This window comes from Heloderma suspectum, chromosome 1, assembly GCF_057233095.1.
Source record: "Heloderma suspectum isolate Gila_16-S chromosome 1, 16-S_ref, whole genome shotgun sequence".
Lineage (NCBI taxonomy): Eukaryota > Metazoa > Chordata > Lepidosauria > Squamata > Helodermatidae > Heloderma > Heloderma suspectum.
The window spans coordinates 3,503,230-3,529,056 of NC_139458.1; the positions used below are offsets into that span (position 1 = coordinate 3,503,230).

At 47.6% G+C, this 25,827-nt stretch overlaps 3 protein-coding genes and 1 non-coding gene across 12 annotated transcripts in view; 3 read left to right on the forward strand and 1 right to left on the reverse strand.

Moving 5' to 3' along the window:
- The window catches only part of PRPF39 (pre-mRNA processing factor 39), a 39,203-nt gene extending 24,400 nt beyond the window's left edge, over nt 1–14,803 (forward strand). For both annotated transcript variants that reach the window (XM_084833562.1, XM_084833569.1), the window contains exons 8-14: nt 8,242–8,406; nt 8,729–8,855; nt 10,248–10,516; nt 10,871–11,055; nt 11,695–11,769; nt 13,509–13,629; nt 14,047–14,803. In XM_084833562.1, coding sequence (XP_084689688.1) covers nt 8,242–8,406; nt 8,729–8,855; nt 10,248–10,516; nt 10,871–11,055; nt 11,695–11,769; nt 13,509–13,629; nt 14,047–14,103 — 999 coding nt within the window. In that variant the 3' untranslated portion in view covers nt 14,104–14,803. The remainder of the gene's footprint in view (nt 1–8,241; nt 8,407–8,728; nt 8,856–10,247; nt 10,517–10,870; nt 11,056–11,694; nt 11,770–13,508; nt 13,630–14,046) is intronic.
- Nucleotides 10,582–10,655, forward strand: LOC146356813 (small nucleolar RNA SNORD127). The gene has a single exon (XR_014787084.1). It is a non-coding gene; the product is annotated as a small nucleolar RNA SNORD127 (small nucleolar RNA).
- A 3,785-nt stretch (nt 14,804–18,588) lies between the features above and the next one.
- On the reverse strand, nt 18,589–24,946 carry FKBP3 (FKBP prolyl isomerase 3). The gene is made up of 7 exons (XM_084833631.1): nt 24,805–24,946; nt 24,048–24,149; nt 22,999–23,106; nt 21,778–21,913; nt 20,379–20,446; nt 19,285–19,382; nt 18,589–18,769 (listed from the first exon to the last, which is right to left on the reverse strand). The coding sequence occupies exons 1-7, from the start codon at nt 24,913–24,915 to the stop codon at nt 18,715–18,717; spliced, it is 678 nt and encodes a 225-aa protein (XP_084689757.1). The 5' UTR covers nt 24,916–24,946; the 3' UTR covers nt 18,589–18,714.
- Nucleotides 24,315–25,827, forward strand: part of FANCM (FA complementation group M) — a 65,509-nt gene continuing 63,996 nt past the window's right edge. For 6 of the 8 annotated variants that reach the window (XM_084833419.1, XM_084833401.1, XM_084833457.1 and 3 more), the window contains exon 1: nt 24,315–25,704. In XM_084833419.1, coding sequence (XP_084689545.1) covers nt 25,305–25,704 — 400 coding nt within the window. In that variant the 5' untranslated portion in view covers nt 24,315–25,304. The remainder of the gene's footprint in view (nt 25,705–25,827) is intronic. The other 2 variants (XM_084833437.1, XM_084833465.1) reach the window with 2 other exon arrangements.

The window sequence follows — 25,827 nt, forward strand, 5'->3', positions numbered from 1 at the left end:
AGTCCGCGGGGGGGGGGGGAGGCGATCCCCCCCCGGAATCCTCGCCGGCCCTGGCCAGCTCCGCTCTGAGTCCACAAAGCTGCTGGCGGACTGCTGGCTGCTGGGATGGAAATGGCATCCGCCATTTGCGGCCCTGTACTTCAAGTAATCGGCTACGTACTTGAAGAACAGGGATGCAAACGGCGTCCATGCGGACGCCATTTCTGTCCCAGCGGCCGGAAGTCCTCCAGCGGCCAGAGCCGGCCGGCAGCTCCACAGACTTGGAGCGGAGCCGGCCAGGATTCCGGGGAGGGGCAGATTGCCTCCCCCCCCTGCGGACCCAAGGTAAGGGGGGTTCCCACACCCCTGCTGTGGCCTGGTCCCATCCCCCCCAGTCCGTGAAAAAATTGTTTTCCACGGGACCGGTCCCTGGGCCCAAAAATGTTGGGGACTGCTGCTTTAGGGGGAGTGCAACCCCCTCCAGAACAGGTTGAATATCACCTAGCTGGGCAGACGAACCACCCACTCACAGTACCTCCATCTTGTCTGGATTGAGTTTCAGTTTATTGGCCCTCATCCATTCCATTACAGTTCCCAGACACTGATTCAGAACAGCCACTGCCTCACCTGGGTTTGATGAGAAAGAGAGGTGGAGCTGGGTGTCATCCACATATTGATGGCACCTCAGCCCACACCTCCGGATAACCTCCCCCAGTGGTTTCATGCAGATGTTAAACAGCATGGGGGATAAAATAGAGCCCTGTGGAAGCCCATGGCATAATTGCCATGGCACAGAGCAATAATCCCCCAGCACCACCTCCTGGAATCAGCCATCCAAGTAGGAGCGGAACCACTGCAGTGCAATGCCTCCAACTCCCAACCCAGACAACCTATCCAGAAAGATACCATGGTCGATGGTATTGAAAGCCGCTGAGAGGTCCAGGAGAATCAACAGGGTCGCACTCCCCCTGTCCCTCTCCTGGCAGAGGTCATCCCACAGGGTGACCAAGGCAGTTTCTGTTCCAAAACCAGGCCTGAAGCCCGATTGAAATGGATCTAGATAATCCGTTTCCTTCAAGAGTGCCTGGAGTGGTCCTTCAACCACCTGCTCAAGCACCTTGCCCAGGAAGGGGGTGTTGGCCACTGCCCTATAATTGTTAACACCCTCTGGGTCCAGGCTAGGCTTTTTCAGGAGTGGTCTGATTACTGCCTCTTTTAAAGCGGCAGGCACCACTCCCTCTCTCAAGGAGGAATTTACAACCTCCTGGACCCAGCCGGACAACCCCTCCTTGTTTGATTTAATAAGCCATGAAGGGCAAGGGTCAAGCACACAGGTGGTCGATCGGACTTGGCCAAGCACCTTGTCTGCATCCTCAGGCCTCAATAACTGAAACTTATCCAATAAAACTGGACCAGATGGTGCTCTGAATGCCTCTACCAATGGAACTGCATTAATGGTGGTGTCCAATTCATGACGAATCTGAGCGACTTCATCTTCAAAGTGCCTTGCAAACTTATCACAGCATGCCACCGAGGGTTCCACTGCCTGTCTCCCTGGCCCAGAATGTAACAGGCCATGAACCACTTGGAAAACCTCCGCTGGATGACACTGAGAAGATGCAATGCTGGTGGAAAAGAACTGTCTCTTTGCCACCCTCACCGCCACAGAGTAGGCTGGATAATGAGCTCTAACCTGTGTTCGGTCAGACTCAGCACGAGTTTTCCTCCACCTGCGCTCTAGCTGTCTGCGCTCTAGCCGTCCCCCCTCTTGCTTCATTGCCCTCAGCTCAGGTATATACCAAGGAACTGGCCGGGCTCTGCTCAGGGGGAGAGGGCGCGTGGGCGCAATCATGTCAACAACCCAAGTCATCTCTGCATTCCACAGAGTGACCTGGGCTTTGACAGGAGCACCAGCCATATCAGCAGGAAAATCCCCCAGAGCCCTCTGGAATCCATGAGAATCCATTAGCCTCTGGGGCGGACCATTTTAATAGGTCCCCCACCCTTGCAGAGGGGGAAGGCTGCCAAGAGTCTAAACTTCAACAGGAAGTGATCTGACTATGACAAAGGGACAGATGTTAATTCCTCCACTTTCAGATCACCATTCTCCTGCCCAGTCGAGAAAACCAGATCAAGTGTGTGTCCTTTTATATGTGTTGGGCCAATGACATGTTGGGACAGCCCCATGGTTGTCGTGGTGGCCATGAAGTCCTGAGCCACCCCGGATACAGTGGCCTCGGCATGGAAGTTGAGATCCCCCAGGACCATCATCCTAGGGGTTCTCAACACCAAGGCCGAGATCACCTCCACCAGCTCAGGCAGGGAGTCTGATGGGCAGCGGGGTGGGCGGTACACCAACAGAATCCTTAATCTGTCCTGGGAACCCAACACAAGGTACAAGCACTCAAATGAGGAGGAAGCCTAGAGAGAGAGGGATTGAATTCCTATAGACCACAGCAACGCCCCCTCCCCGACCCTCGAGTCGGTATTGGTGCTGCACTGAGTACCCAGGAGGGCACAGCTGGGAGGGAATAACCCCTCCCAGTTCCCCCACCCACGTCTCAGTAATGCATACCAGGTCAGCCCCCTCATCCACCATCAAATCATGGATGAGGGAGATTTTATTTTGGACCAACCTGGCATTCAGCAGCAGCACCACCAGACCCAAGGGCAAACTGGTAAGGCCACCAGGAACCATCAGGTTGGGGGAAGAACCAGAAGAGGGGACAGCTGTAAGGTGTCTAGCTCCTCTTTTCCTCAGCTGGCCTGTTAATCCCCCAACGCCATACCTCTCCCTACCCATGACCACAGTTATGGTGGCACCTCCCCGACCCCCTGAATTGCTCAAGGGACTTCCCAGGCAAATATTAAAATGTTAAGATGTAAAATATAAAACAGTATAAAAGAATATAAAAGAGCAGCAGCAGCTAAGAAGGAGCAGGTAAGATCTGCGTTTGCTCCTGTCTGAGCTTCCATTTGGCTTACTTTGCACACAGAAAGGAAACTCTCTCCCACTAATAGCAAATGACTGCAAACTACCTTACCAAGTAAATGCACCACTCTGAAAAACTGGGTGAGGTAGATCATTAGTGTTGCTCTGCTGTATTGTGTGTCTTCCCTTGGCGGCAGCCTCAGTGGAATATGGTGGCTCACTTCCTGGAGGGGTGGAGAACCAGGAGCACATGGGACCGCTGGCTTTCTTTAGCACGGATGCCATGCCTTTGCCAAGCACGTCATGCTGACAACTGGACTTAAGCCAGGATTGAAACTCTTGTGACGGTTTGCATGGAGCTTGCTTGTGGCGGTGGCTCTTGCTGCCCCACCTTGGAGGCAAGGGATGTGTTGCAATCCTGCAAGGCCACCCAACATGGGTGAGTCCCAAAGCAAGTGAATACAATAAAGATAGATAATTTTGAGCAAGTCAGGTGTGGTTCCAAATCCTTTTGTACTCATTTCAGCTTCTGCTGCAGTCAGCATATTTTGATTAATGAATTATACTTATATTTTACTTGCTTCTTAACACGTCATTTAAAGAGAGTACATTAAAGACAGCTTTTAGTGCGTTTAAGTGCATGACTTTGTTGAATCCAGATGCCAGGGGCTATGGTATGGAAAGCTTCTGCAGCATGTTTCAGTTTTTTAAATCCCACCCTTCTTCCACAGTGCTCTGGGCAGCATATGAGGCATATCTCCTCTGCTGCCTCCTCACAACAGCCCTGTGAGTGAGGCAGGTTAGGTTAAGTGTGGGACTAGCCCAGGGTCACCCAGCAAGCTGCATTAGTGTGTTCATTTATGACAGTGACATATGCTTCCATATTGTAGCCAAAATAGTCAGTGGCTTCATGTCTGAGCAGGAATTTCAATCTGGGTCTCCCCATTTGAAGCCCATTATTCTGTCCAACCAGCTGATTACTCATTTAATTAAAAATGTGTAAATTGCTCTTCAAGAAAACTCAAGCAGAAAGACCACTGTCACTCATTCAAATTACTTCTTCTGTTACTGAAGTCATATATTTCCAGAAAAAGCATGCACAACTGTTTGGTTGCTATAACAATGGAAGCACATTGGTTTGTGATCAAATAGATCCCCTATGCAATCTAGGAGCAACACCCAAACCTTTGGGCATTCAGTCTCCATGCCTTTTGTACTACAGGATTACCTGCTTTGGGACAAATCGGGCAATTGTGAAATTAGCCTTCTTTTTGGCTCCCTCTGTCCAGGTATAAGGACATGAAGCAAGGTCATTTGCTCAGTGACTTAAGTTCCCATATCTTTCCAGAAGCAGGGGCTGGTGATTAACATACGGAGCATTTTTCCTTGTGAGGTAGAAAGTAAGGGCGCAATCCAGCCAGAGTTAATCATTTTTAACTCCCATTAATGTCTATTGGAATTAAAAACATAGGCCTAACTTTCTCCCTTTGAAGCCTTAACGCTGATAACTTTTGCCATTCAGGGTGTCTGGTGTTTCATTGATGTCAAATATGATGTATTCTATGATATTTATAATGCTTGACCTCAGAAGCTGGGCATCTTTCTCCTATGGCTCTCTTCAGGAAAGCAGAACTCAATGAGTTTGACAGGGTGTAACAAATTCAGTTTTTAAAGTATGGAGTCAAAATCAGATTTCATTACCAAGCTATTTTAAAGAGAGAGGGGGAGAGTGTGTGTTAATGTAATGGCAATTTTTTAAAATGGAAACAATCAGATGGAAGGGTTTTGTTTAAAAAATAAATAAGAATTGGCAGTTTTCTTGTTGCATTCCCCATTATAAGCAGATGAAAGCGGCTAGACTCCAGTAAAGAGTTTGGCTGTTGTGCTGTAAGCCCAGCTCTCTGTTCGGCTGTGGCCTGTGTGTGGAACGCATGTTAGCACCAACGTCACTGTTGCACCTTTTGATGTCAGTACTCTTTTGGTCTTGAAATGCCAGGGTGTCTGTGTTTCCATTGGCTTCGCAGAACAGAGTGTAGAATAGGTGAGATTAGATCTTCATTGGGCCCACCTAATTGCCTTAAAAGTGTTGCAAGCTTTCAAAGCCAAGAAGTGTTTTTTCAGATGTGGCTGTCTAGAGCCAAAGGAACGGAAAACAAGGTGGAATAAATTTCTAGGTATCCAACATTAACCAGCTGTTTACCATTCAGACTGGACCAGTGTCTAGGCTTTTAATTTTAGAAAAAATTCACCTGATTCGGTTTTCTCACAGAAGAGTCCAACTGGGTGAGACTAAGGTAGGGCCATCGAGCTCAGCCTTCTTTTCCAATGGTGACCAGCCAGATGCTTCTGGGAGACCCCCCCCCCCCAGAAGAATGTGAAGGAAATACCCTCCCCACTTTGTCTGTAGCAGTACAGGACATGTACAGTTGGAATGGCTTGAGGGTGCCATTCTAGATTATGAAGGCTGTTTAAAACAGTGAAGGGTTTTGGCTCAAATTTGAACAAAGGTGACATTTTGGCAAGATAAAAAAGCTTTTTAGGAAAGTTTCTCATCTCGGGATCCTGAGTAAACTTATCGGTGTCCCCAGCCTTTTTGTGCCCATGGGCATGGTTGACACCATCATGAAATGGCAGCCACAGGAGAGGGGCATGCCCATTCACAAAATGGCTGCCATAGCCAGTGATAAAACACCTCTTTCACTGAAGGCAAATTTATGAGGCTGAGAGTTGAATAACTTGCCCAAGAACCTGATTACAAGGGAGAGGTGGGATCTGAGCCCCAAAATATAGAACCACTAATTTGAACCCAGTTTTCTTCTTCAGTAGAACACCCACTTCACAGAAGGACACACACACACACACACACACACAAGCATCCATAGACCCAAAGAAAGGGGGACACACACACAGACCACTTGCTTCCCCCTTTTCTGGCCTCACCCCAAATGGCCCCATTTGTTCTTTCTACCCCCCCACCCAGCACACACATGCAGAGTCTTATCTGCCTCATTTTCTACCCTTCCCCCCCCCCCCCATGTTGCTCTGTGTTGGCTACTTTTCCTCCTTCAAGCCACCAGTAGACTGGCTCAGCTCAGGCACAACAGAGCCAGTAGGCGTCATCCCCTCTCTCCTCCAGCCAATCCAGAGGCCTGGTGCCACTGATAAGAGTGGGTGTGGGCAGCAAAGGCCTGGTGAGGAACAGCAAGCAGGCAGAGGAGCAGCTCAGGAGGAGCATGTGAACTGGATTTTGGGGTGTCATTTGGTGCAGAGCAGATAGTCTGGTGGGCCCTATTGTGGGTTTTTGGGGGGGTCTTTAGGTGACCCTTTGGATTGGTAACCGGTTAAAGAACTGGAAGCAGAAGGTAGGAATGGACAGCAAGGAAGTTTGCAGATGAGACCAAATTACTCAGGGTGGTGAAAAACAAAGTGGACTCCAAAGAGTTCCCAAAAGATCTCTCAAAACAGCTTGAATGAGCAACAAAATGCCAAATGAGGTTCTGTGTAAGTACGTGTGAAATGACACACACTGGGGCAAAAGGGCCAAGCTTTGCATATACACTGATAAGACAAATTCCAAGCTAGGTATTATTAGGGAAAGGACTGAAAATACAACTGCCAATATTACAGTGCCTTTATATAAATGTAGGGTGGAATACTCCATGCTGTTCTGCGAGCCCCATCTCAGAAACACTATTTTAAAACTGGGAAAGGTGCAGAAAGGGGCAACCAAAATGCTCAGGGGGTTAGAGCACCTTTCCTATGAGGAAAAGCAATAGAAGTGTTTGGAGTTTGTGGGGTTATTAAAGATGACTACGGGTGGGCACAAGAGGTTTGCAAACACTTATAGATCTGCCATCTACTGAGTCAGACAGTGGGTCATCTTGCCCAGTCGTGGCCACTAGGTAGCCTTGGCTCATGGGCAGAGCACGTGCTTTGCATGCAGAAGGACCCAGGTTCAGTCCCAGGTATTTTGACAGCCAGTGTGGTGCAGTGGTTACAGTGCTGGGCTGGGACTCAGGAGACCTGGGTCATGAAGCTCATTGGGTGACTTTGGGCCAGTCTCTGGCTCTCAGCCTAACTTACAGGGTTGTTGTGAGGTTGACCATGTAAGCCGCTTTGCAAGAGGAGAGAAGACAGGAAATAAATGTAATAATAAAATAATCAATCTCTGGATTGAGCTGGGCAAGGCCCCTGCCTGACACCCTGGCCAGCGGCTGCCAGTTAGTGTAGACGTTACTGAGTGAGACAAGCCAGTGGTCTGCTTGGTATGGAGCCGCTGCTTAAGCATCTCCTAAGACCGGCAGCAGCTCTTCAGGGCCTCGGCTAAGGAAGGGTCTTCCCTTGCTGTATTACCTGAGATGCTTATTAACGGAAGAACCCAGGACCACCTGCATGGAAAGCATGAGCTCGAGGTCCTCCCCATAGATTATGTGTGCTGTGGGGAAGGTGTACACAGAGAGATTCTCCTTCATAATACTAAAATTCAAGATCGCCCAAAGACTTGGTTCTCAGTACATTCAGGACAGATGAGAAAGTACTCCTTCACACAACATAGAATTTTATAGGAGTTGCTGCCACAAGACGGGGTGATGGCCGCTGCCTTAAAGGCCTTTATATTCCCGGTATATAAAAGATAATAGGAATTCATGGGCAGGGACCCTATATATCCCTCTGAATGCCAGAAGTTGTGGGGTCGACAGTGGGAGAGGCCTCTTCCCGTCATGGCCTGCTTGTGTCTGTTTGGCCAGATTTTGAAACTAGATGGGCCCTTTGGTCTGATCCAGCTTCAGTACTCCTCTTATGTGCCAAACGGGTTGAGTCAACTCTTCAATTTAAGCAGAGCAAGCTTTAGAATGGCACGTACTTTCTCGGGCCCAAGAGTTCTATACCCAGGTCTTGATTAGGTCTTTCCTTATAGGTACCAAGTTTGCTTGCTCAACTTATTCAGAGGAAATCATAGGACTGAATGCCTAGATGGTGGAGCAGTATCATGCTTCCCCTCCCTGACTTCCATGTGCTTATCGAACTTGTGAACAGAGCTTACACATGAAGAAGCTGTGTGTGCGTAGGCTCTGTCCATAGGTTTGGATTAATGTGTGTAGAGGGGGGCGATGGGGATGATCCTGCTCTCCCCTCCATGCATTCTTTTTTACAGGGTTGTACAACGAATGATCATTGTGTTAATTATCTTACAAGCAGGCTTTGCTGAAAGGGACAGCAAAAGTGTTCAGGTTGCTCGTCTCCTTCTAGGGCAAAGTGGCAAATGAAGTTTGTTTGGATGCCTTCATGAAACTGGATTATAACATTCCCCTGATCTGCATCCATTTCAGATAAAACGGCCTTATTTTCATGTTAAACCTCTGGAGAAAACCCAGCTGAAAAACTGGAAGGAGTACTTGGACTTTGAAATTGAGAATGGAACTCACGAACGAGTGGTGGTCCTTTTTGAGCGCTGCGTGATCTCCTGTGCCCTCTATGAAGAGTTCTGGATCAAGGTATGGGGTGTTTCTCCCATGCACAACTCTTACCCTTTGCAAACATTGATGATCAGTGACTAACCTTCTGTACTCTTGTTTGAATGTTGTTCATGTATAACTATATCTGTTGCATTAGGAGATGGTCTGCTTGCAACCAGATTTGACAGCTGCATATGCCAACTTCGTTGCCTCTCTTCGTCCTTCCTTACAGAAACTAGTCTAATGGTTCAATAAAGGTGCTGAGTGGGTTTAAACACAAGAATTTTATAGTTCTCTCAAGTATTTAGTAACCCAGAGTAAGCTGTGAATCATTCAGTCTCTGCTCTGTCTTCAAATGCAGTATGCCAAGTACATGGAGAGCCACAGCATTGAAGGCGTGAGGCATGTCTACAGCAGGGCCTGCACGATACACCTCTCAAAGAAGCCGATGGTGCATTTGCTCTGGGCTGCTTTTGAAGAGCAGCAAGGTGAGGAAGGACTATGCCTGGTTATGTTAAAAGGAATGGGGTTGGAGGGACGCCATGAAACAAAATGGCCAGTGTGAGATTCATGCAGGCCAGTGAGTGCACTGCTTTAACTTCATTTACGTTCTAGGGTTTGAATATGCTGCTTAGTAACCAGGTTCTCAGGATGGGATACAACAAGAATAAACTAAACTAAAAGCACATACAAATTTTTTTAGTAATCTGAGGGGACATTTTGAAGCTTGAGGTTTTTTGTTTGGAGAATGGTTGGCAACTTTTAGCTCACAGTTTAGGCCTGTCCAGAACAGAAGTGCTTTCCAGAGGATGTAAGGAAGTGCTCAATGTGGTCAGCCTAATAGGTACTGTTCCTATATAGGTACCCCAAGTTCCTAGGTTCTCACAAAGAGGCCTTTTCCCATTATTCCCACAAGAGATCCTTTTTAAATTCAAGGCTCTGCTGTTTGTTATGGTCAAGCATTGTTACGAGCCAGTGTTGGGAGCCAGTGTGGTGTAGTGGCAAGAGTGTTGGACTAGGAGCCGGGAGATCCGGGTTCTAGCCCCCACTCGGCCATGGAAGCTCACTGGGTGACTTTGGGCCAGTCACAGACTCTCAGCCCAGCCCACCTCACAGGTGTTGTGAGGATAAAATGGAGAGGAGGAGGATAATGTAAGCCGCCTTGGGTTCCTTGCAAGAGGGAAAAAGGCGGGGTATAAATGCAATCAATCAATCAATCAATCAATTAATTAATTAATTAATTAATTAATTGCGGTCACTAACTTCATTTATCTGAATTCTCTTCAAAGCCCAGTTGGAGGAAGAATAGATTGTGCAAGGAATGTGGAGTTTTCAAAGGGTTGTGAGGGCAGGAACCGGTAGAAAAAATGTAGGCAAGGGTATACTGGTGTATCATCTGAAATTTGGAATTCAGATTCCAGAACAATGCAAAATCTGCATTGAATAAATCGTGTGCGCTAGCCAACCATTATTTGTGGCTGCCACCAATCACACCCAGACTCCAGTTTCCTATCTTCTCTGAACTTGGCTGAAATGAGAGAAAATCCTCCACCTCTCATATGTGTGGCAGAGGGCTTGGGGAGAGGCAGAGGCTTTTTCTCAGTTGCACTGGGGGATGGAGGAGGAATGTGACCTTCTCATAAGAGCCTCCTGTTCTTCCTTTCTTGAAACTGCAGCACAAATGGGTGTTTTGAGGAGGAGCTGCTGAACCTCTTGGCAGAGGTAGCAAACCAGTGAAAGGAGAAAAGCAAATGCTGATTTTGGGACCCTTGGAAGGTGTTGTGCAGGAGAAACCCTAAAGGGCTGTGCCAGGCTTGATTCAGTGGGGTGCACCTGGCAGAAAAATTCACAGCTGACGCACAATTCTGTCCTGCTTTTAGGGAATATCAATGAAGCAAGAAGAATTCTGAAGACATTTGAGGAGAATGTTTCTGGGCTGGCCATGATTCGCTTACGGAGGGTTAGTTTAGAACGAAGGCATGGGAACATGGAGGAAGCTGAGCACTTGCTCCAGGAAGCTGTGAAGAATGCCAAATCAAGCTACGAGGCCTCTTTCTTTGCCGTCAAGCTCGCTCGGCACCTTTTCAAAATCCAGAAGAGTCTGTCGAAAGCCAGGAAAGTTCTCTTGGATGCCATTGATAGAGACAGGGTACGTACCTCCCAGAGGGTTTGCTGGACCTTGCTTTGCTGCCTCTTTAAAGGGGATCTTATGGCTGGCAACTGTGATGACTCCTCTTGACTCTGCAGTGTGACATGGAGACACCAGTCCCTCTAAACTGATGTTGCCTGGCTTGCCTTCCCATGGCTGTGCTCCCCCACCCCCAAATCTTCAGGCTTCCCTTCAAAGCAGGCCTAGCTTGGCATGGAAAGTAGCTGCCATTGGAAGTGTAGGGGATGCCAGATTCTGGTGGTATGTGTTTGAAGGTGCAGGATCACAGAGCCTGGAATGGCTAACTCCTGTGTAACTCTTCTGTTGAATATTTGTGTGGGGTTTTTTGCATAGGATAACCCAAAGCTGTATCTCAACTTGCTGGAAATCGAATATAGTGGAGACCTGAAGCAGAATGAAGAGCACATCATCGAGTGTTTTGACAAAGCCATCAGTGGAACATTGGCTATAAAAATGAGGATCATCTTTTCTCAACGAAAAGTGGAATTTCTTGAAGATTTTGGCCTGGATGTGAACAAGTGAGGTTTTACTTGTAATTATATCGGCGTTAGGGAGTTGGCTAGCACTTGAGCCAGTGTTAAAATCCATTAATGGCATTCAGGCCACAAAGGTCAGGATGGTTGATGGAGTCCATTCTTCATAAAAGGCATGCAGACATTCTGACTACAGAATATTTTCACTCCCAATTTTGATAGATTTCACTACTATGGTACAGTTCCCGAACAACTTAAGGCAGGTGGCTTAGTTTTCATTTATGTTCAACAGTATCTGGATCCCACCTTTGTATCTGACAGATGCTTGTTGTGGGTGAAATCCAATCATTTTTTCCCACTTACTGAGCATATTTCTGGGCAGGGAGTGAGGGGCTGTAGAGGGAGAGGAGAGAAAGTTGTGTTTTGTGAGTGGACTTGTGCTAATTTCTGCCCTATGCAACTACTTCCAATTTCATATTGAAAGGTCTGGGGGTGCTAAATTGGGAACATCAGCTATAAAAATGAGGATCATCTTTTCTCAGTGAAATTGACTATTTGCCAATAGAAATGTAAGTTACTTAGGCTTGTGGCAGAATTTGCCCAGAGTGAGACATCTCACACTTATAAGTGGAAAGGTCTAACCTGTGGATATTGTCTTTTTTTCTTCCTTTTTCCTTTTGGTAGGCTTCTGGATGCCTATGAAGAACATCAAGCCCTTCTGAAGGAACAAGAGTGTTTAAAAAGGAAAGCAGAAAATGGGTACGAACTCTCTTATTAGTTGTTTTCTGAAGTATTCATGCAGGCATTGGTGTTCTCTTGATGGCCTACCGTTGGTCTCACTGAAGGAGCTAGGCTGTGTCTGGGCTATAACATTGTCAGTGAAGGCTCACATAATTTCCACAAAATACTGTGATGTTGGGGAGAAAGTAGGGTGGGTCTCTTCTTTGATATATTAGTTGACTGTATGGAGGGGATTTTGTTTATACATTTATTTTTTGCATGGAGAGGGACAGTCCAAAGTGGTATAGCCCCAACCTAGATTTACTATTTCAGTGAGAACTAGGCCAGTGTTTGTGTAAGTGGGGGAATTTTTGCATGCCCCTCACACATAGGATCTTGAATTTTTTTTACAGGCAGAAACAACCTAGTGCTCCACTTACGAAATCATGATTGTTAAATATAACTCCTTGGGAGCTTCTTGCTCCATTCATATAAGGTATAAATAGCTAAGGAAGAAGCAATAAGAATGCAGATTAAAATGTGCAGGGATAGGTCAGAACAAAGATTTTGGGCTTTGGGACTCTTGAGGCTATAGCAGGTTTCCCCCAAGCTCTTCATCTGCGAAAGCTTCAGGGCTCCTTTTGGTATTGGTTTTAAGCTAAACAGCCTCTGAATTGCAAGGGGTGAACAGTATCCAGTGCTTGCATGCCCTGCCAAATGTGTAACAAGTTTCCATGCTTTGGCCAGCAGGTGAAGTTTATTTAATTGTATGCAAGCCTCCAATTTAACAACTTTCAAGGCAGCTCACAACAATGTCAAATGCAATTAAATTCAAAAAATATTAACCCAGTAGAAACTGTAAAAACAACAAAGAGCTATAAAAGCAGGATAACCGTTAAAAAATTAAATCATTACTTAGTGACATGATTGAAAGCCCTTGGCAAATAGGTATTTGTCTGCCTCCGGAAAGGCAGAAGATTTGGTTCCATGTGAGCCTTCCTAGGATAAAGGGCATTTCACATGCAGGGTACCAAAGCTGAGAACATCACTTCACTGATTTCAGAAGGGAGGGGAACTCTGAGGATGGTCTTTGCTTTGGGCAATCTCATGTGGGAAAAGGTGGTCCTTTTGAGATTTCATGGAAGTGTTGTTTCTTCCCAGTGTTATAGTGTGATGGGAAAGCAAACAGTCTGTCTCACCCTTTAAAGACATGTTCAGTGCTCCCTCTAGCACCCTATTTGGATACCATTCCAATTAATTTCAGAAAGGCGAGTGCAGGATTTTTAAGTGGGGTCTGGATCCCCCTCCAGCTCAGACAAGTGTGGGAGGGCAAGCATGCTCGGTCCATGTACCAGGCAGGTGGCATGTCTTGTCAAATGGAAGTTCAGTTTCAGAGACATCTCCTGTGAAAGGTGATGAAGCGGGAGCAGTTGAAGCACTGGGGCTTGGGGAACATTAGAAGCCCTCCAAATTCCTTACTTATAAACAGATCACTTGGTGTAATATTCACCTACAGATAGTGGTGTCAGCTGGTAGGTAAATTCTTAGCCAGATCTAATCAATTAATGGAGTAAACGTTCTGCCCAGGCCTAAGACTCCTGTCCTGCTGGCAGGGTTTCCATCCCTAGCTGCCTGCAGTTCCCTCAGCTTGCCTGCAATGCCCGATGATCAGCTATTCCTCCAAATGCCTCCATCATGAATCGGTGTATGGCTTGCACTGCGAGTGCAGGGCTGAATGCTGCTCCGTAGAATAACAATGTATTTGTTTAATCTTGCAGCTGTGAAGAGCCAGATGAGAAGCGAGCCCATGGTGATGAAGCAGCTCTTGCATCTGGGCAAATGACGGATGGAGACATGCAGGCAAATCAGGCTGCCTACAATTATAATGCCTGGTATCAGGTGTGCATCAATTGCTTGGAAAGTTTCAGACTAAACATTTAAAAAGCTTCCTGAACTGATCCCTGCCAAACTAAATACTACCCTTTGACATTGTGCTTGTCAGTCTCTAGGTTACAATGGCAGGTGTTGTTGTTCAGTCGTTAAGTCGTGGCAGGTACAGAATTTAAAAATGCTAATATCCTTATATCTGAGCATAATAGTATTGCAAAGCTGGGAAGTGGTGGTCAACCTCGGTAGATGCTGCAAATATCCCTTTTGGAGTTTTGATGGTTCCCAGGTGGGAAATCTCAGCTTTCTAGACATTTCAGTAGCAGGGTTGCATTTTAGCTTTCTCTTAACAATTCTTGGGTGTATGATTTTGTACTAGTAAAGAATGTGGTCCTCTGCTAACATATCCCCCATTTTTTCCTCTTCTAGTACAACTACCAAAATGCATGGAATTACGGACAATATTATCAGACCTCTTCAACCTGAGCAGTAGAATACAGTTTGAGCAGGAATGGGGTGTGGAAGTGTTTTGTTATTTTTTTAAAAAATGGGGATGTGAACAAACTGTCATGTGACACTTTTTTGTCTTTTCTGCATGTGCAATGAGCTGATGTTCACAGAGTTCTTGTGACAAATTCATGTGTTATTTGATATTTTGCTGTACACTTAAGTTTAACAGGAATTCAACTTTCCTGCTACTGAAATTATCAAGAAATTACATGGAATATTTTCAGTTCATATTCCCTCAAGAATGTTAATTTGCAAGCCCATATTGTTTATTTCATATACTGGCCAAAGTGGTGATCTTAAGGTGGCTAAAACAAGCTCACCCCACTCCAGGAAATAATGCTTTCCTTGAGTCTTCTGTTCCTATCCTTCTATTCTGAAGTAATGTCTGTGAACACTTTCAAAGACCCATTCTAAACCACTCCCTCGCCTGGGTCTGCTTGGCTTTATCAGTTTACAGTTGCAGCATCCAAAAGCTGTGAGCATTTAAAAAAAGACTTTAAGGGGCGGGGCTTCATAATGTATAGGGCATCTCTTTGGATTAAAACAAGTGATTAAAATGAAGTGTATTGCTAGAACCATGCTGTGTTTGGGGTGGATTTTGTATTGAATTTTCATGTATAAGTTTAGATTTTTTTTGTTTAAAGTGTCTTTTTGTAATAAAACCAAATTGTGTAAACTCTCAGCCCATTTTTTTCCCCCTTTCCTTGAGAGAGCGGCTTCTTGTTAAACTTATTCTGGATCATTGAATGCTAGTGGCTGATTCTAGTTATATTTTTGGTTAATTGCTATTGAGGGCAATTTTCTAATTTGCATTACTCTTAAGTTGATTGCCCCTTCATGGATCACTGCTTTGTTGTGGTGAAGGGGCTTGCGTAACTCAGTGAAGCCATAAGCTATGCTGTGCAGGGCCACCCAAGACGGACAGGTCATGGCGGAGAGTTCTGACAAAATGTGGTCCACTGGAGAAGGAAATGGCAACCCACTCCAGTATTCTTGCCAAGAAAACCCCATGGAACTATCACAAGGCCAAAAGAGATCAGGTCGGAAGATGTCCAATATACTACTGGGGAAGAGCAGAGGGTATTTCCAAGTAGCACCAGAAAGAGTGAAGCAGCTGGTCCAAAGGAAAGGACACTCGGCTGTGGATGTGTCTGGTGGTGAAAAGAAAATCCGATGCTGTAAAGAACAATATTGTTTAGGAACCTGGAATGTAAGGTCAATGAATCAAGGTAAGCTGGAGGTGGTCAAACATGAGATGGCAGGACTGAAGATCGACATCTTGGGAATCGGTGAACTAAAATGGACAGGCATGGGCGAATTTTAATTCAGGTGACCATCATATCTACTACTGTGGGCAAGAATCCCTTAGAAGAAACGGAATAGCACTCATAGTCAAATGGTGGGAAAAGCAGTACTGGGGTACAATCTCAAAAACAATAGAATGATCTCAGTACGAATCCAAGGCAAACCATTCAACATCACAGTAATTCAAGTCTATGCCCCAACCACTGAGGCCGAAGAAGTTGAGTTTGATCAGTTCTATGAAGACCTACAACACCTTCTAGAACTAACACCAAAAAAAGATGTCCTCTTCATCATAGGGGATTGGAATGCTAAAGTAGGAAGTGAAGAAATCACCGGGATAATAGGCAAGCATGGCCTTGATGTACAAAATGAAGCAGGACAAAGGCTCATAGAGCTTTGCCAAGAAAACATGCTGATCATAGCAAACGCTCTTTTCCAACAGCACAAGAGGTGACTCTACACATGGGTGTCACCAGATGGTCAATACTGAAATCAGATTGATTATGTCCTTTGCAGCCAAAGATGGAGAAGCTCCATACAGTCAGTAAAAACAAGACCTGGAGCTCAGAACATGAGCTTCTTGTTGCAAAATTTCGGCTTAAATTGAAGAATGTAGGGAAAACCAGTAAACCATTCAGGTTTGACCTAATTCATATCCCTTATGAAAATACAGTGGAGGTGAGGAATAGATTAAAGGGATTAGACTTGATAGACCGAGTGCCTGAGGAACTATGGACGGAGGTCCGTAACATTGTTCAGGAGGCAACAACGAAATCCATCCCAAAGAAAAAGAAATGCAAGAAATCAAAGCGGCTGTCTCTGATGAGGCTTTACAAGTAACTGAGGAAAGAAGGGAAGCGAAAAGCAAGGGAGAAAGGGGAAGATATATCCAACTGAATGCAGAGTTCCAGAGAATAGCAAGGAGAGACAAGAAGGGAACAATGGAAAGAAATCGAGGAAAACAACAGAATGGGAAAGACTAGAGATCTCTTCAAGAAAATCGGAGATGTGAAGGGAACGTTTTGTGCAAAGACGGGCATGATAAAGGACAAAGAAGGCAGGGACCTAACAGAAGCAGATGAGATTAAGAAGAGGTGGAAAGAACACACAGAAGAACTATACAGGAAAGATCTGAATGTCCCTGATAGCCATGATAGTGTAGGCACTGAACTTGAGCCGGACATCCTCGAGAGTGAAGTCTTAGAAAGCATTACTAACAACAAAACTAGCGCAGATGACAGTATTCCAGCTGAGCTATTTAAGATCCTAAAAGATGCTGCTGTTAAAGTGCTGCACTCAATATGCCAACAAATCTGGAACACTCAACAACGGCCACAAGACTGGAAAAGGTCAGTTTACATTCCAATTCCAAAGAAGGGCAACGCCAACGAGTGTTCAAACTACCGCACAATAGCGCTCATTTCACATGTCAGCAAGGTGACCCTCAAAATCCTACAAGCTAGGCTTCAGCAGTATGCGAACCCGAGAACTACCAGAAGTACAAGCTGGGTTTCGAAGAGACAGAGGAACTTATCAAATCGCCAACATTCGCTGGATCATGGAGAAAGCAAGAGAATTCCAGAAAAGCGTCTATTTCTGCTTCATTGACTACGCTCAAGCCTTTGATTGTGTGGATCACAACAAACTGTGGCAAATTCTGAAAGAGATGGGAGTACCAGACCACCTTACCTGTCTCCTGAAAAACCTGTACGAGGATCAAGAAGCAGTAAGAACCAGACATGGAACAACCGATTGGTTCAAAATTGGGAAAGGAGTACGACAAGGCTGCATACTGTCGCCCTGCTTATTTAACTTATATGCAGAGTACATCATGAGAAACGCCGGGTTAGATGAATCCCAAGTCAGAATTAAGATTGCTGGGAGAATTATCAACAACCTCAGATACGCAGACGACACCACCCTAATGGCAGAAAGTGAAGAGGATCTCAAGAGCCTCTTGTTGCGGGTGGAAGTGGAGAGTGCAAAAGCTGGTTTGAAACTCAACATTAAAAAAACTAAGATCATGTCATCTGGCCCTATCACTTCCTGGCATATAGAAGGGGAAGAAATGGAAGCAGTGACAGATTTTACTTTCTTGGGCTCCAAGATCACCGCAGACGGTGACTGTAGCCATGAAATTAAAAGACGCTTGCTCCTTGGGAGGAAAGCCATGGCCAACCTAGACAGCATAATAAGAAGCAGAGACATCACCTTGCCGACAAAGGTTCGTATAATCAAAGCTATGGTTTTCCCAGTAGCAACGTATGGCTGTGAGAGCTGGACTATAAGGAAGGCTGAGTGCCGAAGAATCAATACTTTCGAACTGTGGTGCTGGAGAAGACTCTTACGAGTCCCCTGGACTGCAAGGAGGTCAGATCAGTCCATCCTAAAGGAGATCAACCCTGAGTGCTCATTGGAAGGACAGATACTGAAACTGAAACTCAAATATTTTGGCCACCTAATGTGGAGAGAAAACTCCCTGGAAAAGACCCTGATGCTGGGAAAGACTGAAGGCAAAAGGAGAAGGGGACGGCAGAGGATGAGATGGCTAGATAGCATCACCGATGCAATGAATATGGAGTTGAGCTCGCTCCGGGAGAGAGCGCAGGACAGGAAGGCCTGGTGTGCTCTGGTCCATGGCGTCACGAAGAGTCGGACATGACTTAACGACTGAACAACAAATAAGTTGGTTGTGAATGTTGCACTACTTGAAAGCCCTTGAGAGGCTTGACCTACTATGCAAGGTTTCTTCCCCCTGAAAGGGAATAAACTATCTAGTTTACAGATAGGAAAACAACTGGCTCAAGCTTGCTTGTCCCAAGGAGAGATGGAGATGTGCATCTCCTTGCACTTGATTACCTTTCATGGAAATGCCCGCCTTAAAATTTTCACACCTGTAACTCTGGTTTACATGCAAGCACAAGGAAAAGCATGGTTAGGAAAACTGGCTTATGTGTTTGCAACCTAGCCCTGTTTCCTGTGCTTCCCTTAAACAAATATGGGCAGAAACTGATAAATAGCTGAAAGGATTTCTCCTTCAACAGCAGAGCTCCAGCCATTCACAATCCTTTCTTTGCATTACAAAGAAGGTATCAGCCAGCAGTACTGTATATTGAAGAGTCTCCTACCAGCCCAAAGAATGTCAAAAGTCAAGGCCACATATAAACCAGTCTTTATTAATACAGATGCTGTACATTACCTCCCCCTCCCCCCAATACAAGGCCACATTTGTTTCCTGGATTCAAGAACATCTTCGGTTATCCAAGGGAGCAGAGAGACCAGTCATTCAATATCTACAAGTTCAACTTCAAACAAAAGTTTTGCATTTGGTGGAATCCTGAGGTATAGAAGTTAAGGAATGTCTTCTGCAGTAGAAGTTATTCTCCATAAATACACTGAAGCACCAGGGTGATTTCACACAGTTCTACGTGCTTTCCTTCCTTTTGCACATGTTTGCTAGCTGGCTTAGCTAATTCAACACGGTTTTTATTTTGAAAAACATTTTGCTGGTAATGTGACCCCAGCCAATGAGAATACACAATTAACTGAATCTTGCTATGGGGCAAATTCAAACCACTGTAGTGTGAGAGCCCTCATTCTGAACATGTGCTGATGAGGGCTGCCAAGCTGCAAATACTTCTGCCCAGTTTACAGTCCTCAAATTGCTAAAAAAAGGAAGAGTGCTCACTTGCCACATGAACAAATCCCTGCACCACTTGGCTGCTCCCATTTGGGGAGAGAGAGCATGAATTCTGACTTTTCCTTCACCCACGCAGGCTGTGAAAATTATCAAGCCCCCTCCCTCGTTGTGTCAATCTGAACACGACTCAGCAGTAAATTTTATTAGGATACTTGGCATCAGGCTGCCCTTTCTTCCCATAAGCCCATTCTGGCTCTATTTCCAGGTGAGCCTTCTCCCCTTTGCTCATTGTCAGCAGAGCTTCATCCCACTGAAAAATGAGAATAACTTGAAACACCCTGGAAAGTGCGCACTTCAAAATCAACAAGGACCTAGTCAAAAAGATCAACAAGGACCTAGAGAAGAACAGGTTCTCTCTGCTGCTGCCATTTTAGAACTTTCAGAGCCTGAGCATCTTTTAAAAGTAGCCTATGATCTTTATTTTAATCAGGATTGGGTGGCCAGGTTTTTTGGTTACCTGATTTTGAGCTTATTACTCAGCCTAAACTTTAAAATATAGGAAACATATTGACAAATGGATGAGAAGCAAAACTATGTTTAAATAATGTTTTAAGGAGCTATAGAATCCATCCAAAATACAGGACAGTTCTGGAGGATATGTAACCCATCTTACCCTCTGTGGTTGGCAGTGCACTTTTTTGTTGCTATTTTTTCCTCCACATGGATCATTTAAAGAGCTTAGGTAAGTTACTCCACCAGCTTTTGTAACCCAGAGGCAGCAATAGCAGAAGTGAACTGATACAAGATTTAACTAGAGGCCTGGTAACAACATTGAAAACATTACACAAAACCTGGCAATTGTTGACACTGCATATACCCTCAGCCATATTCGCACAAAACAAGTTCTTATTTTGCTTACAAATGGCAGCGTGTCCTGAATGTCAGTCTTGGTAAGCACAGAAGCAATCTTGTGATCACCACATGCTCAGCTGCAACATGTGACACCCCTGCCACAGCTTCCCGCAGCTTGGTGAGCGGTACAAGCCATTTCCAATGGCTCTGATGCAAGAATTACTGAGTGCAGGAAGGAAAATGCAGTTTGGCATACTTCCTATGTTGCCCCTCTCCAGCAGGCTAGAGAAAGTTCAAGGGCACATGGGATAACATATGTCAACACTTTTTTTCTGGAAGGAATTCAGGCAGGTGGCCTGACAACCTCCTGGCAAAAGCCATATCCTAATGATGGCAGGGCAGGAAAAACTGACAGGAACGCACCAGCTGCATCCACCCACCCTGGCATACTTACGCCTCGGATTACTTTTCCAATACCAACTTTGAAGCTCAGCGGTTTTGATGCTTTCTTTTTCTTTGAACCTGAAAAGACAGGTTGCTCATGAACCTCTCAGACTGGAGGCATAACAGCCTTTTGGAGTTCTTATAAATCTCACTTCTTAGTACACTGCTTGTTTCTTTATCCTCCCTCCCTCTAGAACGTGGAGCCACCCCACTTCTTTTGGAAAGGTGGAAGTTTTGCAGGACTGGCACCACAATTCTGGTCCAGGAGAAAGTTCCCCAGGATAGTTGCTCAAATTCCAGGCCAGCCAAAATGCAAATTCACTAAGAATGTAAGGAGCAAGGCTAGCCTTGGCAAAAACAGGAAGAAATTCCAGACAGTGAATAAAACTGCTGTGACTTCCACGGAAGGGCTATAGAACTCCCACAGGCTCCTGGTGTCAACAAACAGGTTTCTGGGTCGTAGCTCGCTACTGAAGCAGCAAAGCGCAATTAAATTTGCCGTATTTGCTTTATAAAAATGGAGCACAAAACATTGTTTAACAAGGAACACTGGTTTTCTTTACACTGTCCTTTGGGAACTTGGTGGTATAGCACATCTCTGGGGCAAGACCCACTAGTATGCGTGGGAAATGCTGAACGTCTCCCACCTATTTCAGTGAGTCTTGCTCTGGAATAGAGCTCCCTGGATCTTGCAGAGAGGAGGAGGAGCCATCTGCAAGTATACCACTGCTGCTTGGACAGAGGCTGTTTAAAGAGTGATTAAGTCTGGGCAGCCAAAGGAGTCATTTGGGTACCAAACTGCTCTTCTAGGAAGGACCACAGTCCAATTAAACAAGCAGAAGTGGCAACATAAAAACAAAGGAAGCTGCCTTATACGGAGTTGAATCATTTGTCCATTTAGCTCAGTAGTGCCTACAGTGACTGGCAGCAGCCCTCCAGGGTTTCAGGGAGCAGTTTCTCCCAGCCCTAACTGGAGATACCATGGATTGAACCTGTATCCTTTGAGGAGGAGGAGGCTTTCCTGCCCCAACCCTCATTGCAAATGTAAAGGGGGGGGAGGGGAGTTGGCAGAAATCATAGACAACCCACTCCATTTTTTCCAGACAATGGAAATAGAGTCCCTTCATATCTAACCGATTGTCTGAAAGAACAGATTATGATCCCCTCACTGCTGAATGGATTGTGCCCTTGGGAATCCCATGGGAACACATTGGATGGAATCTCTCACTGGAACAAATGAAGACTGCACGGCAGTAGCAGGCATGTGGGGTCCTGCTCAACTCCCCTTCATTTTATAGAAGACGTTGCTGCTCGGTCATCATGCCTCCACTCAGAACTACTTATGATTGTAAACATTTCCCCACCTCTGTGAAGAAGAGAAATACAAACTATTTTTTCTGAACACTTACTTGTCTGAATATTACTATCAAAGACTGTTCCATCTTGCAGCTTCCCTGTGTACCAGCAGTGAACAACATCACCCTTCTTTGGAAAGTTGATTTTATCTCCCTTTTTCAGAATCGACTTTGTATATTTTGGGGGGCCCTGGATTGGGAGATGGAAAGAAACAACTGTCACTCTCATTTTCTCACTGTTCCAAAAAATACAAAAGATTAACCAAACTCTTGTATAAAAGATAATCTTGACATGTTCTAATAGAGCCGAGGGCAGGCCAAGAACACTATTTAACTGAAGACACATTTTAAAATTGTTTCACGTAGCTAAGAACTACACTGGGAAACAAGATGCCTACAGCTGCCATTCTATACAGACAGACAAGGGAGTAAGTCCTATTAAACACAAAGGGACTAATTTCTGAGTAGACATGCATAGGGCTAAGAAAATAAGTGCCTCGCTGGATCAGACCAAAGGTCCATCTAGTCCAGCATTCTGTTCACACAGTGGCCAACCAGCTGCCTACAGAAAACCCACAAGCAGAACATGAGTGCAACAGCAGCCTCCCACCCATGTTTCCCAGCACCTGGTGTACATAGGCATACTGTCTCTGGTACTGGAGGCAGCATATAGCCATCAGGACTACTAGCCATTGATAGCCTTCTCCTCCAGGAATTTGTCTAACCCCCTTTAAAACCATCCAAATTGATGGCCATCACTACTTCTTGTGGTAGCGAATTCCATAGTTTAACTCTGCCCTGTGTGGAGGATTTGATTTTATCTATCCTGAATCTCCCACCAATCAGCTTCATGGGATGACGCTGGGTTCTAGTACTTTGAGAGAGGGAGAAACATGTCTCCCTATCCACGTTCTCCACATGTCTCCCTTCACTTGCCTTTTTTCCAAGCTAAACCGTCCTAGATGTTGTAAACTTTCCTCACAGGGGAGTTGCTCCAGCCCCTGGATCACTTTAGTATCCTTTCTTTTAGCTGCAGTGGCCAGAACTGTACACAGCATTCTAAGTGTGGTCACACCATAGACTTGTACACCAGTTGCTGGGGAACATGGGTGGGAGGGTGCTGTTGCCCTCGTGTCCTGCTTGTGTGGTCCTGGTTGACAGCTGATTGGCCACTGTGTGAAAGGAATGTTGGACTGGATGGACTCTTGGTCTGATCCAGCAGGGCTCTTCTTATATTCTTAAAGCATAATTGAGATGCTTATTCTCCCAAACTACCTCATCAACAACTTCCTCAGGCTTTGTCTCTTTGGGCTTGCCTTCATCAATCTTAACATTTTTCACCTCTTCTGCAACATGCTCTGTGCTCTCTGTGCCTTTGAAGCTCTGGAAAGAAAATATCTATCAGTGGTGCAATTATTCATTGTTAAGGAAATACTACTGCTATTTAGCACTTACATGGTATTTCTGAATATTCAAACCATTTCACATATATTATCTATATCCAGAGATCTACCAGTAATATCGCTGTAAGATTAAATCAATATTATTGTTCCTCCATACTACAGATGAGGGGCTGAGCGTGTGTGGCTGGCCTAAGGCAAACTAGTGAGTTCGAGATCAACTGCTGACATTTTAGCTAAAAACCACCCAATATGGCGAGCCTTTGAATAACGCAAGAACAGATAAAATGGTATCAGTCCTAGTGCTGTGCAGTCTAACTGGCAGCCCTTCTCCAGGGCCGCAAGCAAGGGTCTTTTCCAGCCCTCCACACCAAGATCTATTTTAGAGAGGCCCAGGGAAAAAGCCTGGAATCTCCTGCATGCAAAGCCCCTTCTCTGATGGCTGAGGTTATCCAAGGGAGAGGAAGCAGCAGTCAAGCACCTTCTATCATACCTGGATACGGTTCCAGCTGAGAGCCCCCTCCTTCCTGCTACCAACAGTCAGTGCTGAGGATGTCAGAGGAAGCAGCAGCCCTTCCAATGTTTAGATCCAACTCCATGACTTGTTGAACTTTGCAATTCAGTGGCTACATTTGCTTCCCCCCCTTCCCCTTCCCAATCCTCTTTCCTTTTCTGTCATGTCTTAATTTATAAAAGACTGCAGACAGGGACTGTCTTGTTTCTTATCGTAAGCTGCTCTGGAAGCCCTTTTAACTGAAGGACAAAGGGAAAATGCTACAGAATTGTTATTATTAATACCTACTTAACTGTGCCACCCATCCCCAAGTTACAAATAATTTAAAGTGCCTATAGAATAGTGTCAACGTAAATCTTATACCCAAAGTTTCTATTGATAAGCTGTGCTTAGACAAGAGAGGTCCCTACCTTTGTTTCAAAGAGCTGGTTATACGCTGCGATTAGCTGATCCTTACTGGCAGTCTTCGCCACATTTTTTATCTGGCCTAGTAATTTGTGCTCTGCAAGGAACTAAAAGCAAAACCAAGAGTCAGTTCAACACCGTGTAACAAGCGAAGCACTCGCCAATAACAAAGCGATCTGGAGCAGGACGCGCATTTGACGCTGCGGGACACGTCAACGCCCGAGGCTGGTCACATCCCGGCCTGGCGAGTCTCCAGCCAGCGCTGACTAGATGCACCGCGGGCTCTGCCTCTCCGAAGACCAAGAGCCTCGCAGGCCATTCCCGGGCGAGCGCCTCCTTCCAGGCAACAGGCGTCTTCGTTCCAGCAGCACAACGTAGGGGAAGGGGTCGCTTCAGGCTGCCCCGGGGACCCACCCAGGTCGGGGGCCTTTGCGATCTCCTGCGACCCCCCGAGGTCCACCAGCGGTCCACCCCCCGCCCGACGCCCTTGGCCGTATCGGAGGGCAGCTGAGCCGCGGCGGCGCCACCGGCCCGGCCCGGCCCGGCGGAGCCCGAGGGGCCCCCCTCCCGCGCACGCATCCTCGCCGCGGCGCAGCGCCGGCCGCCCCCTTCGCGCCGCCTCGCGGGCGCAGGCCACGCGCTGCAAGGGGAGGCCGGGGCTCCGCGGCCGCCTCAGGCCAGGCCGCGCGGCGCGAGACGCCCGGGAGCGCGTGCCGGGGCGGGGCGACGCGCGGCGCCCGCGCCCCCGGCTGCGGAGCCCACCCGGTGCGCCGCCTGCTCCTGCAGGAAGCGGACGATGTCGCGCTTGGGCAGCTCCTCGCTGCGCAGCTGCGCCGGGCTCCAGGGGCGCGCGGGGGCCGCCTTTCCCGGCATGCCCGCGCGCCGGGCCGCGCCCCCTTCCGGCGCACGGGCAGCGCGGCGCCCGAGAGAGGGCGCCCGAGGGCTGCGCGCGGCCGGCCTCGCCTCGCCCTGCCGGCGCGGAGGCTGCCGGGCCCCGCCCGCGCGCTCCCGCAAGGCCTGCCGGGAGCTGTAGTCGGCGGCGCGCGCGGGGCGCGCCTCCTGGGCGCCGTGGCGCGGCCCGCGCGGGGGCAGGAGGGGTGCGCGGCACGGGCGCGCGCGCGCTTCGGAAGGGCCCGCGCGAGCGCCCCGCGGCTCCCCGTCGCCTTTCCCCGCAAGGGCGCCCCGCCCCGCCTCTCCCGGGGGCGGGCCGCCGGCCGAGCGCCCACGTGACCGCTCGCGCAGCCCGCCGGGGCGGGGGCGGCATGGCGGGCCGCGGCGGCGCCGGCGCCGAGCAGGCCGCGCTCTTCCAGGCGCGGGGCGCGGCGGAGGCGGAGGCGGAGGCCCCGCCGCGGCCGGGCGCCTTCGCGGGCGGCGCGGCGGGCGCGCTGTGGCTGTTCCCGGCGGGCGCCGGCGGCGGGCCGGAGGAGCGCGCCTACCAGGTGCGGGCGGCGCGCGCGGCGCTGGAGGCCAACACGCTGCTGTGCCTGCCCACCGGGCTGGGCAAGACGCTGGTCGCCGCCGTGGTGCTGTGCAACTTCTACCGCTGGTTCCCCGGCGGCCGGGCCGTGTTCCTGGCGCCCTCCCGGCCGCTGGTGGCCCAGCAGCGCCGCGCCTGCGCCCGCCTCATGGGCCTGCCGCCCGCCCACGTGGCCGAGATGACCGGTGCGTGGCCCGCGCTGCGCGGCTCCGGGGGGGGGCGGGGCGGGGGGGGCGCAGCCGCACGGCTGGCCCGCGGGCCGCCACGGGCAGCAAACGCTTCGTGGCTGCGGAGAAAGAACCGCTTCA